This window comes from Triturus cristatus, chromosome 5_1, assembly GCF_964204655.1.
Source record: "Triturus cristatus chromosome 5_1, aTriCri1.1, whole genome shotgun sequence".
Taxonomy (NCBI): domain Eukaryota; kingdom Metazoa; phylum Chordata; class Amphibia; order Caudata; family Salamandridae; genus Triturus; species Triturus cristatus.
This window is the reverse complement of record NC_140587.1, coordinates 29,276,635-29,294,735: the sequence shown is the minus strand read 5'-3', so window position 1 is coordinate 29,294,735 and position 18,101 is coordinate 29,276,635. Positions and strand designations below refer to the sequence as shown.

Genomic DNA, 18,101 nt, shown 5'->3' with positions numbered 1-18,101 from the left:
TGAAGAATTCAAGGGGAGCTCTGTATGACAGGAAAGAAAGAGGAGGTACTTTGCTTTGTAGAAAACTTTCTATGCTGGTTTGCGTCAATGGCACTTGGAAACTATCCTGCTGAGACTGCAAAGTAGATGTTCCTAGAAACTGCTGGAGCGGAAGGCGATAGTTTGATTCAAAATGTGATGCCTGTAGAAATTCTATTTTCCTTGTCTTTTCAGAGCCTTTAGTGAACTTCATTGAGGGAGTAATATGGTATTTAAAAACTCCATAGCAGAAGCTTAATTAGTAAAGAATCGAGCGCCTTTACCTTGAAACAATGTAATCAGCTGGCGTAACTGCCAGCAATTCTCTACTGTAAACCGACAGAAATCCAGCCTAACAAAAAACTCAAAATCTTTCCCAGATCTTTTCTTATCAGGACGAGCTAAATGAAAAACCGCCTCTCGGGCCAAAAAACTGTTAAATGAAACTAAGAAAGCTCCAGGTTTTTCATCAGTTTGACCGGCTCTCGTACGTATGTTAAATGGGAACCGATGCGCCTGTTCAATCTCCCTATCCCAGTCCCATCTAGTGAGCTCAGGAAAGGCGCTTGTGAACAAGTCCACAATAAATTTATGAGGGTCCGATCCTTCCCTTCCCTCTGGAATCTGTAGTACTCTAAGATTTGTACTTCGTGCGTGATTTTCTATTTCAGCCATTTTCCACTGTGTATCTTCTTTAATGGATCGAAGTGATTCTGTCAACACCTTCTGAGCAACAAGTTCATCTTCTAGATTAGATATACGCGCCTCTGACTCATTAAATCTAGAAGTAAAATCAGCACAAGATTTAGCCAGACGTTGCACCGAGTTTTGCAACTTACGACAAAGATTTTGGACTCTCTGGCTTTCATCTCTTGTTTCCTCCTGGTCGGACATAATTGATCGCTATATTAAAGACAAGGAAATATCTTCCGAGGCTGACATCATTGCGACTGACCATCGCTCTGCTGGTATTTTTCAGCCTCACCCTTACACTGTGCTCTGATCTCTTATGAACAGTATGAGGATTGTCTTCTGTAAAATCCCTAGAGTCCTCTAAACAAATACTACTGTGGTTGCTGCCACCGGCCCCATTCTTCTGTTTAGAATATTGTACCACCAAGTTTTCACATGATGAAGTCGACTGTTCAGATAAGGAAAAAAAGTCCCCAGACTCCACATCCTGCATAGGTTTTGCATATCTCCTTTTACATTTGCAACCTGTATGTTAGCCGATTCACTGCTCTCAGCAACACCAGAGCCAAAAACAGTAGAGCTTTATGCTGTCACCTCACAACCACCAATAGGCTGCTCCTCATCTTTTGCTGCCAATAAACCTTCACTCGGGGTCAGGGTTGGGACTGATACCACATAAAGAAGTTCCACATTTGACTCCCCGCCACCATCCAGGTCATCTGTAATTTCCGCTCCCTCTAATTGACTAAGAGGAAGCTTTTTACCTTTTCTTTTGTCTTTGACAGCAGAGAAAATTGTCGGGATAGTTTTACTTCCTCCAGCATTCGTTTTCTGGCCACGAGATAGAGGTACAAGTTGTGGGAAGCAGGGATAATATATAGTATTAGTCAATTTTTGTTTTTTCTCCTTTCTGCAGGCTCTCTCTATCCTCCTATTTTGGATAGCAAGTAACATATGTGTCCATCCAGTCAGAGGGAGGGAGGAATTTCCTCTTTTATGACTGGGGGGGTTGTGAGCAATGGGAGGAGGCACATGGAAGCTTGGCATCTACAGGACCATGGGTCTTGAAGCCTCCTGAAAGGGGGGGGGGTGGTTAGGACAGTGTTGGGGGTGTTTGGGGAGGGTAGGGGGTGGTGGGGGGGGGCGGCTTGGTGGGGGGCACTTTTGTGGGGTAACAGTGAAAAAAACCACGGTATCAAAAATGGAAATAAAATGGTACAATGCCGAAAATGTTGTTTGGAGTTTACAATTGTAGGTGCATTTGGATTGAGTATAGTTTCTTTTTGGCTTTATTATGGTTTCCAGGGGGGTAAAATCTGCTCTTTAAATGTCTCTGGCCTCAATAATTATAATAAGAGGAAAAGGGTTGAGGCAGAGCTTCGCATTATTCAACCAGATTTGTTATGTGTCCAAGAGACGCACATACCTTGGGGCAAACATAGTATGTTAAATGATTTAGGATTTTCACTCTTAGTTGCCTCAAAGCAAGCCTCAATGATGCGGGGGTTGCAATATTAGCTAAAGCAGCTGTGCAGACTACAGGCCGCTGTTTAAAATGGGGCGATGGGCTATTGTTGAATGTGTGTTTGGCAACAGCAAACTTACACTTAGTACTATTTATGGGTCCAATTTAGATGAGTCAGCAGTTTTTGATGATCTAAATTTAGAGCTTGCATCGTGATCAACTCCTTTAGTGGTGTGTTGAGATCTTAATATTAGTTTGGTTAAAAAGGAACTTCAGAGTGGACCACAAGGATATAAGGGACATAAACCAAGAGTTTTTAAAGCTCTATATAACTTTGTTAATGATCATGACCTGGTCGATGTATAGGATAATCTTTTTTCAGCAGATCCGGGGTACACGTTTCATTCGTTTCCTCATAAGAAATTGGTACTGCTTGATTATTTTTTGTCTTCAGCATATGTATCAGGGGCATCAGTTCATATATTTCCTAGGATTACATCAGATCATGGTCCAATACTTTTAGAAATAGTGGCAATTGGTCTAAAGTCCATAATAAGAACTTTTTCATTTGATCGGAAGCTGTGCCTAGATGACAGTTTCAAGGAACATATGTCTATTTGGATTACGGAGTTCTTTGAATTTAATAGACAGTCTGCTCAAGTTGCAATTATATGGGATACTTTTAAGGCTAGTTTTTGGGGCGAAGTGTTGAGCTTTGGTTTATATTATTCAAAGAAAGCTAAATTGGAGGTACAAGAATTGTATTCCAAAATGAGAATGGCTGAGGAAAAATTGACCCAGGGGATAGCACAACACAGAAATATATTGGATTTTGACACCGATGTTGCTAGGTGTCAGTCAAATATTAATGCTTTATAGAACAGGGAAAATGCTAGGAAATATTTGATTTATAAAACGCAATGCCGTGAGTATGGGGAAGCGGTTGGTCAGTGTTTAGCACTATGGTTGTGGACGAAGGAAGCCTCCCACTGAATTATGGGCCCCACAGATCGTTTAGGTGGAGTGTGTCAAGATCCTCAAGGGATATTGGGAATGTTAGAAATGGGGGTCTCTGGTTGGCAGTGGATGGCCACTGTCCAAGCAGGGACCCTTCTTCCTAAGTCAGAGTGAGGAGCTGCACGCCTTTGACAACCCCTGCTCCACCCTGTGGTAACGTAGCAGGAGCAGTTAGGCTAATCTCAAAGGCAGTGTGTTAAGCATCTAAGACCATACACAGTAATACAGTGAGGAACACTACAAAGGGACACAACACAGGTAGGTATCAAAAAATAGTTATCCTTATATGTAGGCTTATCACAAGACCAAATAACGAGAAAGCCACATTACTGTGCAAAAATAATTGTCTATGGATGCCGCAAAAATAGTTCAAATGGGGAATGTAAAGTTCAGTTCAGGGCAATGGTCTCTGTGACCCTTTTACTCACAGTTCCGGGATGTTGTTTTCAATAATCCACAAAAATGCCGCTACGGCGGGATAGCGATGGTATTCCTCATGCTCTTGGTCGCGGCCGCTCGCTAATGGGTGTTAGCGACAATTTTGAGGCCCGCAAACTTGCGGGCGATGATCAGGCCAGCGAGCCCTCAGCGGCAGCAACGCAATGAATTTCTTGATGCTTCGTGGCTGCGGCGGCTCACTAACAGGCCTTAGCGACAATTTTGCGGCCCGCAAGCGTGCGGGGTGATGATCAGGCCAGCGAGCCCTCAGCGGCAGCCACGCGATGATTTTCCTGACACTCCGTGGCTGTGGCGATAATTTTGAGGCCCGCAAACATGCGGGGCGATGATCAGGTCAGCGAGCCTTCAGCGGCAGCAGTGCGATGATTTTCTTGACGCTCCTCGGCTGCGGCGGCTCACTAACAGGCCTTAGCGACATAATGAAGTCTACTGGTCCTGAGATTTCAGTCAGGAGGCTAGTTCTCTCTCTAGCCCTTGGGTGATTGCAGGTTCAAGATTAAAAAGTTCTCTTACAGCTCCTTTTCCCTCTTATTTCCAGTCCAATGAAAACTACTGCAGGCCAATCCAGGGAACAGCACACAACACCAGGACAGTCCTCTCCTGCAGCTTCCTTCAGTTCCACGGACAGAGGTTGGTCTTGAGATCCAGGGGCAATACCATTTGTAGGGGTTTCAGCACAGATATTTATACCCCAAAAGTCTTTGTTCTCAGAAGCTACAAGTCACTGAACCCAGCCAGAACCAGTTCTGCCCAGCCCTGGAGCTCTTTATTTACCAGGCTGCATCCTTCCTTTCAGAAAGAGGGGGTCTGCCATCAGACGCACAGTGGGAGGTGGAGCCAGCATTCACCTTGCCAGGCACAGCCCTATTCAGGTACAGGAGCTACCCCTCCCCACACTGCAATGCAGATCTCTCTATTCAACCCAGGTCTGACTCAGCCAGCCCTGTCCCTCCAAAACCAGACAGCCAATACACATAACAGCAGAGCACACTGGAAGGCTTAGGCAAGAAAATACCTACTTTCTAAAAGTGGTATTTTCAAACACAGAATATAAAAATAAACTTCACTAAACTATGTATTTTAATATTCTGAGCTCAGGCATTCTAAATTCGTTTTTCTACCATGTGCTATGGGTCAGTTAGGACCATAGAATGTAATAGCCAAAGCTCCCATTCTGGCCTATGGAGAACAGGTAGCCTTACAGTAGTGAAAAACAAAATTGGGTGTAATTCACTACCAGGACATGCTACACACATCAGAGCATGTCCTACCTTACAAATACAATGTACCCTTCCATAGGGGTGGCTTACATGATGCCAAGGGAAGGTTCAGGGGCTGGGACGGGGTGCACTTCACAGCCAAGATGGCAGTTCTCGACTGCACACAGACACTGCAGTGGCAGGTCTGAGACACACTTTACAAGCTGCTTCTGTGGGTGGCGCAAATCAGCGCTGCAGGCCCACCAGCAGCATTTGGTTTACCAGCCCTGGGTACACACAGGCCACATTACTAGGGACCAACAGGTAAACCAAATAAGCCAATCATGGATGTACCAATTCACATGTCATCTTTACACAGGGAGCATCAGCGCTGCGGCACTGAATGGAAGTGTTGCAGCGCCCAGAGCATCTATCACCAGAAAAACAGAGGAGGCACAGCGAAAAAATGGAAGGGAGACTCACGCCAATGGTGCCAGGTCTAACAGGGAATCTTTCATCATTTTTACACGGAATTATATGCACAACAGGAAATGTTGGATGTGGGTAACAATATATTTATGAGGGAACATACCACAATTAGACCCAGATGCGGTAGAGCTGTTAGAAACCCCAATTTCTATGGAGGAATTAGAGGCTGCGGTTAGTAGTCTGGCAATGGGCAAAGCCGCGGGACCTGGTAAAGTTCCGGGGGAGATTTATAAGGCATTTTTTCAACAGATTAAGCATGAAGTGTTGGCTACTGTTAAATCCTGGGATGAGGCCACAATTGTGGTCTTTAAGAACCGCCGGAACAGCCTGGTTCATATCGTCCGATATCTTTGATTAATTGTGATGGTAAAAGTTATTCAAGCATTTTAGCTAATCGGTTGGCAAAGATGATTTGTCCATTAGTATCATTAAACCAGCATGGGTTTATTCCGGGTCAGGGGACGGTTACTCATGTTAATAAGGTGATGACACTCTTTGACATAGCTCAGGCGGAAAGGAGGAAAATGGGGTTAATTTTGTAAGATGCTGATTTAGCATTCGATCGTGTGGAGTGGGAGTATTTATGGAAACTAATGTATCGGGCAGTATTTGGGACGGGGTTTATGACGGCTTTGCAGGTATTGTATACCGCACCTGTTGCAAAAATAGCTGCAATGGGCATGGTTTCAGAACCAGTGATAATTACTAGAGGAACTCGACAGGGGTGCCCTTACTCCCCGTTACTGTTCGCTCTATACATCAATCCTTTTGTAGACATGTTGGAAAAAGCTCCCTTATTCAAACCCTTTATAGTTCAGGGTATCCCTCATTCTGTTTTTGCATATGCGGATGACATAGCCATCACTACAGAAGATCCGTTTACTGCCCTTAAAGAGGTGGAGCGTTTAGCAGGTTTGGTATCAGGATATAAGCTTAATATTATTAAAACGCAAGTACTTTGTACGGATAATATTGTATTAAATGATGTGAGATTGGTGAAAGAAGTTACGTATTTAGGTATCAAAATTCGAACATTGATGAAAGATCTAGTTGAAGCTAATTAGTTGGATATAATGGGCAGCATTAAAGAATCTCTAGAAAGATGGAGCGGCTACATTTTACACTCGTCGGTAGAGGTAACATCATAAAAATTATTATTTTACCTAGGGTATTATATTTATTCAGATCTATTCCTCTTGAAGTGACACGAGATCAACTTCAACAATTGCAATCTTTGTGTACTAAATTTCTCTGGGCCCCTGGTAAACCCAGCCGGACTATAAGGTTTATGACTTTATTAAAAGAGAGGAGTGGCTGGCCGATACCCGATTTTACACTTTATTATTATGTTTGTTTTTTGTTAAAAATGCAAGTATTATTGACAGGGGAGGAGTTTAGGAACACCGCAGAGGCTCCCTCCTTTTTCCAGTTAAAGCTTGGCTCTGAGGCAAAGTGTTGTCTGTTTAAAGAAATTGATGGTAGCTATTTTAAAAGGACATGGTTTAAAGTAATGGAAGCCGCTTTCAAAGTCTGAAGAACTGTGCAGAAATGTCTTTTGTTGGAAGGCCTAACATATTACACACCCACGAATTCCCTTAGGATTCTCCCTTCCATTTTTTGGGATACGGTGGCACTAAGTTGGAGAAATAAAGGTATTTTACAAGTTGGAGATTTTTATGAGGTTGGTGGGCTTTTCTCCACTTATGCAGATTTTGCTAGGCAATATAGTTTGTGTCGGAAAAATTTGGTACTTGCACCAAATCAATTTATTGAAAGTATAAGACGTCAGGAGAAAATTGGGGTGCTGTATAAGATCCTTTTATCCCTTAGACCAGATGATTTGGAGAAACATAATGCCCAATGGGCTAATGTGTTGGGTGAATCTGGTATAGCTATACAGAAAGCCATTATAATGTCTAAAGAAACTCTTATGTCTGCTAACTTGAAAGTTCAATTTTTTAAAACTGTATTTAATGTATGCTACACTCCAGCACGTATGGCAAAATGGGGGGGAGGTTTGATGGCAAATGTTTTCGTTGTACATGTTTTTTATAGTTGTTGTAAACTGTCTAGGCATGTGATGGATATTGAGAAATTTTTATCAGAAATCACAGGGAAATCTATTAAGATTACTCCGGCTATTATGTTATTGGATATTGGACAGGACCTGGACAAGGGGACCCCTATGTTTAAATATCGTGATTTAATTTTTATTGCAATGGTTGTAGCTCAACTGTGTATTGCTGCTGATTGCCTTCAACCTGAGCCCCCTCATTTTGAATGATGGCATGCAAAATGTATAATTTTTTTAATATAGAAATGAGTTTGTATTTGGCAAAAGGTGCAAGGAAACGCAAGAGTGAAATGTGTATTTGGGGGGCATATTGTGATCATATGAATGTATGAAATTATTGATGCATTGTTTGGTTTGATACCGTGGAACAATAATTTTTTTTTTTTTAAAAAGAGGGAGTAATATGAGTGGGCCCCTAAGTGAGATGGACTTTCAAATTCTGCCTCTTTTCAGATAGTTTATCTCAGAGCCTTCTTGGCTCATGTTGTTGATCTTTTTCATCACCACTCCCAAAACTAAATTTCTGGCAATGATTGTAACTACAATTTTGGCTTAAATATTATCATCTGCAACCTTCTTTTGAAAGGGGTACCACTTTTCTGAATGGCATACTGAATGTACTGAAAATCTCAGTCTGAGGCACAATCATTATTCAACTATGCTTCACTGCGGCATGGATGAAAATTAAACTTAGTTTTCACTTCAACACCTATAAATCTTATACTTGTATGCAAGTTGTCCTTCTGTTCCAATGTTAATGCTGGAAAAATACCCACCTCAAGGAATAATCACTGCCCTTGTCAGTGCAAACCACTAAATCCATTAAATAAACCTGATTTCAATCTCCTCTTTAATTATGGCATCACAACACACAGGCTTAACTTAGAGGCAATGTTTAAATTAATTATGTAGCATCAAAACAATAATAATATCAAAACAACACAATAAAACTAGTGCCAAAAAGCATGAAATGCCAACCAAGGTCATCTGCCATGCTTGACCAATACCGAGAGGCAAGTTAGGGCCTACCGTAATGGAGCAGAGGGCAGGTACAGCATTCCGCTCAACCAGGCCATAAGTTTTATCTTTGGGCTTAGTCTCTGAAAGGGAAGTAAAACATCTTCAGTGGTGCAAGATATCAGGATGTGGCTGAGGAGAGTTCCACATCATCAGCTAACAATTGAACCAGTTCCCAGTGACCCGGCTGGTTTAGATAGGAAAAGCTCAGAGCAGGGGCTTGATTTTCATACAGGGCACTCCTTGCATTGGGCAGACACCTTGAGTGACTTTGCCTAATTTCTACTTTTGGACATTTTTGGAGCCTAGAATCTTCCACAGGTTCAGGGCTGCAAGATATATTCTAACCGGGCTCCACAGTGGTGGATAAGTCCCCCCGAGGTCCCACCGACAAAAATTCTCTGCTACAGAAAATCTAATATTAAATGCAGGAATCTTTGGTCCAGCGGCAGGGCACTGTTAACCAAATCTTCTTTGCAGGTCTGTACCAATCCTCCAGAGGTTTTCAGAGCCAAAAGGTCTAAGTCCCAAATATGAGGACTTCTTAGGAGGAACACCATTTACCACCAGCCAATGATCCAGTTGCAAGTGCTCCGCTGGTCAGTTTTAGGAAAAGGCCTCTTGTTATGCCTCTGTAGCTTCAGCAAAAGGTCAGTTAGCTGACCCTTGAAGTCACTTCTGTGTACTGGGAACAAGGGAGAGCAGGTCCAGTCCTTCAGGAACTACACAGATCTCTTCTGATTTTGATTCTTGAACAGGTCTAAAAAGTGTTCTGAGGTGGGTATTGTGAATGCCACATTTATGCCTGGCAATAGCCTGTGGGTGGAGAGAGTCCTGGCCTCTCCCTAACAACTCGTAACCAGCCGTCTGGACTACGGGAACGCCCTCTACGCTGGAACCACAGACAAACTCCAGAAAAGACTCCAGCGCATCCAGAACGCCTCGGCACGACTCATCCTGGACATCCCGCGCCGCAGCCACATCTCTGCCCACCTGAGAGACCTGCACTGGCTCCCCGTCAACAAGAGGATCACATTCAGACTGCTCACCCACGCACACAAGGCTCTCCACGACATGGGTCCGAAGTACCTCAACAGCCGCCTCACTTTCCACCCACCCAGCCTCGCCCTCGCCTCCGTCCCGAGAATTCGGAAATCCACCGTCGGAGGAAGATCCTTCTCCTACCTGGCAGCCAAGACATGGAACTCCCTCCCCACTCACCTACGGCTGACCCAGGATCACCTCTCCTTCAGGAAACAACTCAAGACCTGGCTGTTCGAGCAGTAGCGACCCCCCCCCCCCCCCCTCAGTGCCTTGAGACCCTTACGGGTGAGTAGCGCGCTTTACAAATTATTGTGATTGATTGACTAGGGTAAAAGTTTTTAGAGGTGCACCATTTTGGCATTAACTCAGGTTTACATTTCTTTGTAAATATAGGTTTGCATCAAAATCCATTGGTGGATACCAGGAATCGGCCATACACTATGCATGGACATAAGCTAACACAAGGCAGTACTATGTGCTGCATGTCATTACATTGTTTTATTACAAAGCCAATCAAAAGCACCCAAATCAACAATTGCATTGCTTTCTAAAGCCCCAAAAGGATTTTGAATTGGGCTGTGTCAAAAGTGAAGGAACCCTGAAGCAACATCTTAGGAAGTCTGAGCTTTGTTATATTCTCAGACTTCACAGCTATCACTGTTAATTGAGATTCTCATATTACCATGACTAGAGAATGTGGATTTCATTAAAGACATGGAGGCTGACATTATGCATTATTCCTTTAATGCAGTCCAAGCAGCCGCTTACATCACAATATTATAAGGTTCCAGAATAGACCAATAGCAACACATGAAAGCCATGAGCCATCAACAATCTGCCTCTTTTAAATGTGGAGGAAAATAAGTTCATGAAACTTGAGACATCAAAACGATCTTCTGATGAGCAGGATGAGGGAGAAGAAAGAACAAAGGTAAAACCAAAGGCCTGACGACACACAGTTAAGGAGCGTTACCTGAAAAAAGAAAGAAGTAAATATCTCTTGAATGTAAAAAATAGTGTCAAGCTTATCAAGCGAAAAGGAACAAGAGATGAAACAAGTACTGTTAATAAAAAGTACAGTAATAAACTGTAATAAAAACAGCATTAAATCATTGTAAGACCACCAAGGGGTGGGATGGGAGGGATAATGTCAGCCTCCATGTCTTTAATGAAATCCAGATTCTCTAGTCATGGTAATATGAGAATCGCAATTTCATTACAAGAACGGAGGCTACATTATGCATGTTGGTAGCTTTGTAAAACAACATCAGACATATGTTCAATAGGCTTGCAATAATGACGTGCAAAGGTGCTAGCATTTGACCAGTCAGCAGCTTTGAGAATGTCGTCCAACTTACCTCCAGACCAGAGAGATTGACTGGCCATAGCACCTCTAAGGGAGTGAGCTTGACATTTCTTTAAGTCAATACCTGCTAAACTCATAACAGTCTTAACCCATCTAGCAATAGAGGTCGAGGTTATGCCTTTGTGGGGTTTAACAAAGGATATACGTAATTGGTTCACACCCTGGGGGTGAAGAGCGAACATTCTGCGATCGTACTCTCTCATGCAGTCCACAACGCAAAGTTTTGGACATAAATCAAAACGTGGGTAAAAGATTGAATCAGACATAGTCTTTGTTCTTCTATAAATCTCAAATTTGATTCCGAACATGTTAAAAGATCTATTAGTAATCTCCAGGGCTTTGACATCAGAGACCCTTCACCATGAGATTAGGCATAGTAGAGTAGCCACCTTAATGGAAAGTTTTTTTTCTATTGAGGAGAGTATTAACAGGCCAGTTATTGAAAAGATCAAGGATTAGTTTGAAATCCCAATGACTTTCATATTTAGGTTTAGGAGGTCTTCTTAAACGAATGCTTTTATCACTCTACAATGAGATTTTTACCTACCGTTTTACCATTGACAAGGACATGACCAGCAGAAATAGCCGATCTATAGCAATTGATAGTTCGATAGCTGAGGCCTTTATCAAATTGTTTAACAAGAAAGTAAACTATGTCAACAATAGGTGCTTCCAAGGAATCCAGGTTCCTTTCCAGGCACCAACATACCCAGATTCTCCATATGTTATATCTGTAGTGAGTGCCTGGGGCCCAAGACTCTCTGAGGAGAGTTGCAGCCGTCGCCGAAAGTCCTGAGATTTCATTGGGTCTCCTCACACTCTACAGGCAAGAAGGGTTAAACTCCTGTTCTGAATTAAGGGGTGAACTCCTCCATCTATGTCTGCAAGAAGATTCTATAGGGTAGGAATTAAGAAGGGGGGGTTGCAAGTGGTGGCCAAAAGGGAGATATTGGGACAAGGAAGCACTGATCCTGTCTCACTATCTGAAGAACTCTCTGAATCATGGCAAAGGGAGGGAATGCATACACCTTGGCTCCTTTCCAAGATTTTAGTAAGGCATTGACTGCTAGAGCACCCGGGTCGGGCATCCAGCTGAAGCTGTTCTCCAGTTGAAAGGTTAGTCTGCTCGCAAATAAGTCTATCTCTAGAGGGCACTAGATCTTGTTTAGGGTACTGAACACGGAAACATTGTTTCCAATTGCTGTGATCTAACAGGAATCTCGAGTTCCAGTCTGCAGAGACGTTCAATTTCCACGGAAGGTATTCACTTTTGAGAGTTTTGCTAGATTAGAGAGGTCCACAGATTTGGTGCTACCAGATGATTTATATAGGCTACTGCTGACATGCTGTCCATCTTTAGAATGACGGACCTCCCCTGGAGAGAGTGTTTGAAGCTCATGAGGGCTTAATGCCCAGCTGTTGGTTCTAAATAATTTATGTGGTGAGATGATTTCTCTTGTGACCAGATACCACCAGTGTTCTGATTGAGAAGGCAAGCTCCCCAGCCATGAAGGCTCGCATCTGATTCTAAAACAAACTCTGGTTTTGAACCAAAGATTGCTTTTCCATTCCAAGCGTCTAGGTTCTCGAGCCACTAGGCTACTTCCGATTTGGCTTCTTGATCCAGACAGATCCGATCTCCGTACCATAGGCCAGATCTTAGGGCTCTCACCTTTACCCTTTGGAGGGCCTGATAGTTGAGGGAACCGGGAAAGATGGCGTGGATGGAGGAGGAGAGGAGACCCAGAATTCTGGCTAGCTCTCTCAGAGATGAGTCTTGCTGTTTCAGGACGTGTCTTATTTCCTTCCTGATTTTGGTAATCTTTTTGAAAGGTAGTAAAAGGAGACATTTCAATGTGTCTACTGTGAAACCTGGGAACTCCAGAGATCTGGAAGGAGACAGAATTGATTTTTCTTTTTTTATGATGAATCCTAAACTTTCTAGGACATCCATCACAGTCTTCAGGTCTTTGGCTAGTTGTGAAGGATTTTGAGACATTATAAGAATGTCGTCTAAGTAAATGATTAAACAAATGCCCCTTATTCTTAGAGATGAGGCAACAGCTCTCATGACTTTGGTGAAGCACCAAGCGGCAGAGGAGAGTCCGAAGGGGGGAGCCTGAAATTGGTAAAGGTGATTTTTCCAGACAAATTGAAGAAAGGGTTGGTGGGATTCGGCCATAGGAATGGTGAAGTAAGCATCCTTTAGGTCCAGTTTGACTAGCCAGTCTCCCTCTAGAAGTAAATCCCTCAAGAGATGGATGCCCTCCATCTTGAAGTGTCTGTAAACCAAATATTTGTTTAGTTCTCTTAAGTTTATGACAGGTCTCCAACCTTTGTCTTTCTTTTTCACAAGAAAGAGTGTGCTTATAAATCTTAAAGTTTCTAATGGGACCCCTATTATGGCTCCTTTCTGTGGCATAGAGGAGTTCTCCTACTCTATTATTTTATGTTGCTCTGGAGAGAGAGGCATGTCTCTCGGGAAAGAAGTTTGTAAAGGTATGTGAGTCAAATCTATCATAAACCCATTGACAGTGTTTAAGAACCAAGGATCTTGAGTGATCAATCTCCAATTGTGAAGGAAGTATTTGAGTCTGCCACCCACTTTTTGGGGGAAAGAAGGAGAGGGGAGAGAGTTCTCACTTGCAGGGTTGTTTGAGATGAAGGAGATTGGTATATTCTCTGACTTCACAGCTATCACTGTTAATATACATTTTGCACAGACATTATCCATATCATAGTCATGGACATCTAGGAATCAGGAACATAGTTTTCTGTCTTACTTGGGTCATGTAAGACAGAAAATTAGATTCCAATCCAGACACAGATCCACAGTCAGCTGATTAAAAAGCTAATTTGTGGATTAACACTCGGCTGCACTGAGTCCCACAGTGACACTGTCACTTACTTGTGAGGTTTGCAACAAAATTTGGCTTACAGGGCAACCCCCTGCCCATCTCTTCAGACTCCTGGCTGCTGTAACAGTCACTTGTGACTCCCATGGCAAATGTGCACTGTGTGCCACCCCCAGGCATCGGACTCACTCAGGCTCAGCAGCAGGCCTCCGCATATTCCTTGGTCCCGTTGGGTTGGGCCCGGTGTAGTCATGATTAATTTTAATTTGCCACCATGTATCTGTGCTAGCAGTGCAACTATGGCAGCCTAGGGCAGACTGCATCCCACAAACTTAACTGCAGGCCGCAGGACGTAACGTTACGCGGTGCCTATGACGTCAATCAGAATGTAAAGCATTGCTGCACTAGCACCAGTTTACAGATCCTATCTCAGCCATCCCCAAAGCACAGCTCTGTGCTACCAGCAACTCCAACTTAGTTTAGTCAGTATAGCAGCGCTAACGGCTTGACAGTGTTATAACTATTATGGGTGACAATGCATTTCACTGCGGTGATGCGGACCACCATACTTAAATGCATTAGTCTAATGCCTGATGCTTGGTACTTAGAAGGGATGCTTATGGGGCAGTAAGCGGTGTTAAGTACCAGACATTAGTGGGAAACAGCATTTACAACACAGCCCTAACCACGCATGCAATATAACACAACAGCTGAGTAACCCTCCAATAGCTGCACTTTCTTTGTTCCTTGAGTAAAGGGAGTTGATGAGGGGAAATGTGAATTAGCTTTATAATGTCAGTTATTTAAATCTCTCTCTCAATCAGTGTTGGGCTTACTTGTGAATATTCCTTCCGCAGATGACAGCAAAAGTGCCAGAGATGAACTGAGGCTAATCCTCGTTGGCAGCGCCGGAGTTGGGAAAAGTGCCACCGGAAACAGCATCCTCAGGAGCAGAGAGTTTGAGTCACAGGCCTCTCCAGTATCAGTGACCAGAAAGTGTAAGAGGGGGGAGGGAGTGTGGCAGGGCAGGCATCTGGTAGTGGTGGACACCCCGGGCTTCCTTTCCCCCGGGTTCCCTGAGGAGGAGCTCTCCTCAGAGATAGAGCGGTGTAGACAGCTCTCCACCCCAGCCCCACACACTATCCTTCTCGTGCTCCAGGCTGGACTGTTTAGTGCACAGGAGCGGGAGTCCATGCAAAGGATCCAGCGCCTCTTCGGGGAGGACGCGCTGAAGTTCACAGTGATCGTGTTTACACGGAAGGAGGACCTGGGGGGTGAAAGTATAGAAACTTTGGTCCGCAAATCCGAGATTAGAGAGCTGGTCAGGAGCTGTTGGGGGAGGGTCTGTGCCTTCAACAACAGAGCAACAGGAGCAGAGAGGGACCAGCAGGTGGGGCAGTTACTTCAGATGATAGACAAGATGATGGAAGGCAATGGGGGCAGGTTCAACAGGCGGATGCAGGATCAGGTGGCTCAAGAGCTCATTTAGAAGATGCAGAACCCATTGTAAATCTACCTCTGGGAGGAAGTTTGGAAACAGGAAAAGAGGAACACAGAGGTTTTTAGAGGTGATCCTAACTGACTTCAGTAAAGTAGTCCCGAGAAACCTGATATCATGTCCTGTACCCCAGGAACAATTCCAAAGCCACAGACCCACTTATTACTCTGTACGTCATGTTGCATCTGTTATTATAGCTCATATATGTACCTTTTATTTCCACTATTCTATCAAATAAATATATAAGACTATTTTGTGATTCAGTTTTGTACATGCCCTGAATCCTAAAAGTACTGTTTAGGAATACAGCAGTGAAGGATGTTTAAACTCACACTCACTCTCACACGCAATCATAATCAGTCTCAATTGCTTACGCATTCTTTCGTTCCGTCATTATCTTGGTCACTCTCTATCTTTAACAGATTTTTTGTTTTGCATCTGCCATTTTACCTCTTCCTTATTCTACTAATGAAGCAATTTTCTAAATTGTTGCATAAAAGGAAAGAAAGTGTGCAAAGCCATACTTAATAAAAACCGGCTTCTGCTGCCTTCCCCTGTCCTGGTACACCAACAGGATGCCTAGTCCCGTGTACACACCTTTGCATTACCATGCAACCAAAATAGATCAGGGAGAGAGATCTTCTCCAGATCTGGGAGGGTTGGAAGTATTATTGGCAAGGCCAGACTGGTGTCATGCAGTAACTTTTCATCTGTTGGAGCTAGAAACATTGGGGAATATGTACAAGGAAGTAGAGGAGAGAGGCGTTAGCCTTCCTGGCTTAATGTCTCTCTCTGCCACTTCTGAAACGCAAGGCTGCACCATATTTATAAGAATGTGGTGCAGCCGTGCGTTACTCCCTGGGAATTTAGCACTAACGCAGGCACCCTTGCACTAGATTGCAAGGGTGTCAGCGTGCAGGGGCCGATTGTCTATGTGTAGGAAGGTGTCTCTTGCTGCATATGAACAATCCTAAAATGCCATTCTGTCACTTTCATGTGTGGTGCTTCATGAAAGTCACAAAATTGCATTTTTTATTAAGATTTTTTCTGTAAAGGAAGGGTCACCTTCCTGAACATAAACAAACCATGGAATTTTGCTTATTCCATGTGTCCTGCACAAGGCAGCCCTCATGGAAAAAGCAGAAACGATGATAAATGATGCATTTCTCCTCGTTTTGCCATCTAAACACCAGTTTTTACCTGGTCTTAATTTTAGCGCTGCCTCCTATGTATGTCACCTTTGCACATAGGGGGCAGCGTCGAAATGAATTGGTTTTGTGGTGGAATGCCCACCGCAACACCCACTGCCCACCCCTTGCACGCTAACCATAGCGTGAAAGGGGGCCTTATGTACAAGGCAGCGTTAAGCCACATTAAGTAGTTTAATGCTGCCTTGTAAATAAGGCGAAGCCCCTATCACCACCACAATGTCAATATAAGTGATGTTGTGGTGGAGATAGGGGTTTGTACATATGCCCCCTGGTTTTGTTAAACCCTGCAGATTATGGAACAGATGATGGATTATGTGGTAAATTCATAATTACATGGGAAACACCAGAGTTACAAAATCGCATAAATCCAGTGGCCCTGGTAATGGGTCTTTCTTATCTCAAGCCTAGCTTTGACTGAGGATTCGCAGGTCCTACTCGATCCAGTGACAATGCAGCTGTTTCCATTCTTAGTGTTTAAAAAAAAACAGGGAAATATTTGTCTCGCCCCCCTCCATGTGCATCGTAATGCATTTCTCAAGTGATGTAATCACTGATCACCAGTGCATGCATCCGTGGATCTTCTAGTGAGCTGATATTCTGGAAAGCAAGACACAGAGATCAACTCACTTTCTACATAATCTAACTTTGCACTCAAACTGTCCTATCCCTTAAAGCTACCATTCTGTTCAAACTCTCGAACGTAACCGTACGTATTTGTATCTTATTTGCATATACAGTTTGCTATTATATTATCCAAATATCTGTACTTTTCTCTTTTGTACATTCATATTCATATTGTAAAGCCTTCTGACACCCTACATTGCGTTGTGACCACTTAGTTGTTCCTCTTCTGAAACCTCTCGTTTAGTACACCATGTATGTTATTCAAATAATTAAGAGGTGAATAAGTTATCAAATGCGCCTTCTTACCACTCTGTTTTGTTCAGCAAATGTGATAATCAAGCTATGTGCATACGTTAATGTTGCATTTCATTTTAAAAAGAAAACAGCTGCTTCATATTGATTGTTTATTCTGAAACTTTTCAACATGCTTTTGATTAAGTATTATAAACCTGAATGCAACTCTAGAAGCTAGAGAGGATTTCACACCAGAGCTATCACCATTTCATCATGTACTTGAAAGAAAGCGCTCAAGTGTCTCTGACTAATCTAGCAGGATTGCTATTTATATGGGACCATATGGCTGCTGTTCTGAATCAAGTATGCAAGCGTGCAGCACCCTTGAAAATCCTAAAAGTAGCTAATGAACATATTGGTGCTGTGAAATATAACACCCATGTTAAAATATCTTGTATGTGCACTATTCATAAATGTAATTTTCTGTGTGGTTACAATGTATATCTAGATTGGGATTTTAAAATAAACAATTTCAATTCCATATTTCATTCTCTTCATTTGATCTGCTGAATGGTTGGTTTATTGTGAAATTGTGCACTACAATGCCGATTAATGCTGCCTGGTTAGCTTCTTAACTTTAACTTAGGGCAATGTCTGATAACACTGTAGACAATTATTTGTTAGAGCAATGTATTCAACAACTGTCTGGCGCTATTGAGCGTATGGTTCTTTGGCAGAAAACATGTTGTACGCCTGTCAAAGGCAGAATGAGTGTTATTATGTGAAAAGCCAGGCCTGCCCTTCTGGGGAGCTCCTCAAAGATGTATCTCGTAGCTCT

General features: G+C 43.1%; 1 protein-coding gene across 1 annotated transcript in view; it reads left to right on the top strand.

The window, feature by feature from the left end:
* Positions 1 to 17,719, top strand: part of LOC146830005 (E3 ubiquitin-protein ligase TRIM39-like) — a 352,043-nt gene extending 334,324 nt beyond the window's left edge. The window contains exon 6 of the mRNA XM_085604241.1: positions 14,554 to 17,719. Within this exon, the coding sequence (XP_085460367.1) occupies positions 14,554 to 15,185 (632 nt within the window). The 3' untranslated portion in view covers positions 15,186 to 17,719. The remainder of the gene's footprint in view (positions 1 to 14,553) is intronic.
* The last annotated feature ends 382 nt before the right edge of the window (positions 17,720 to 18,101 follow it).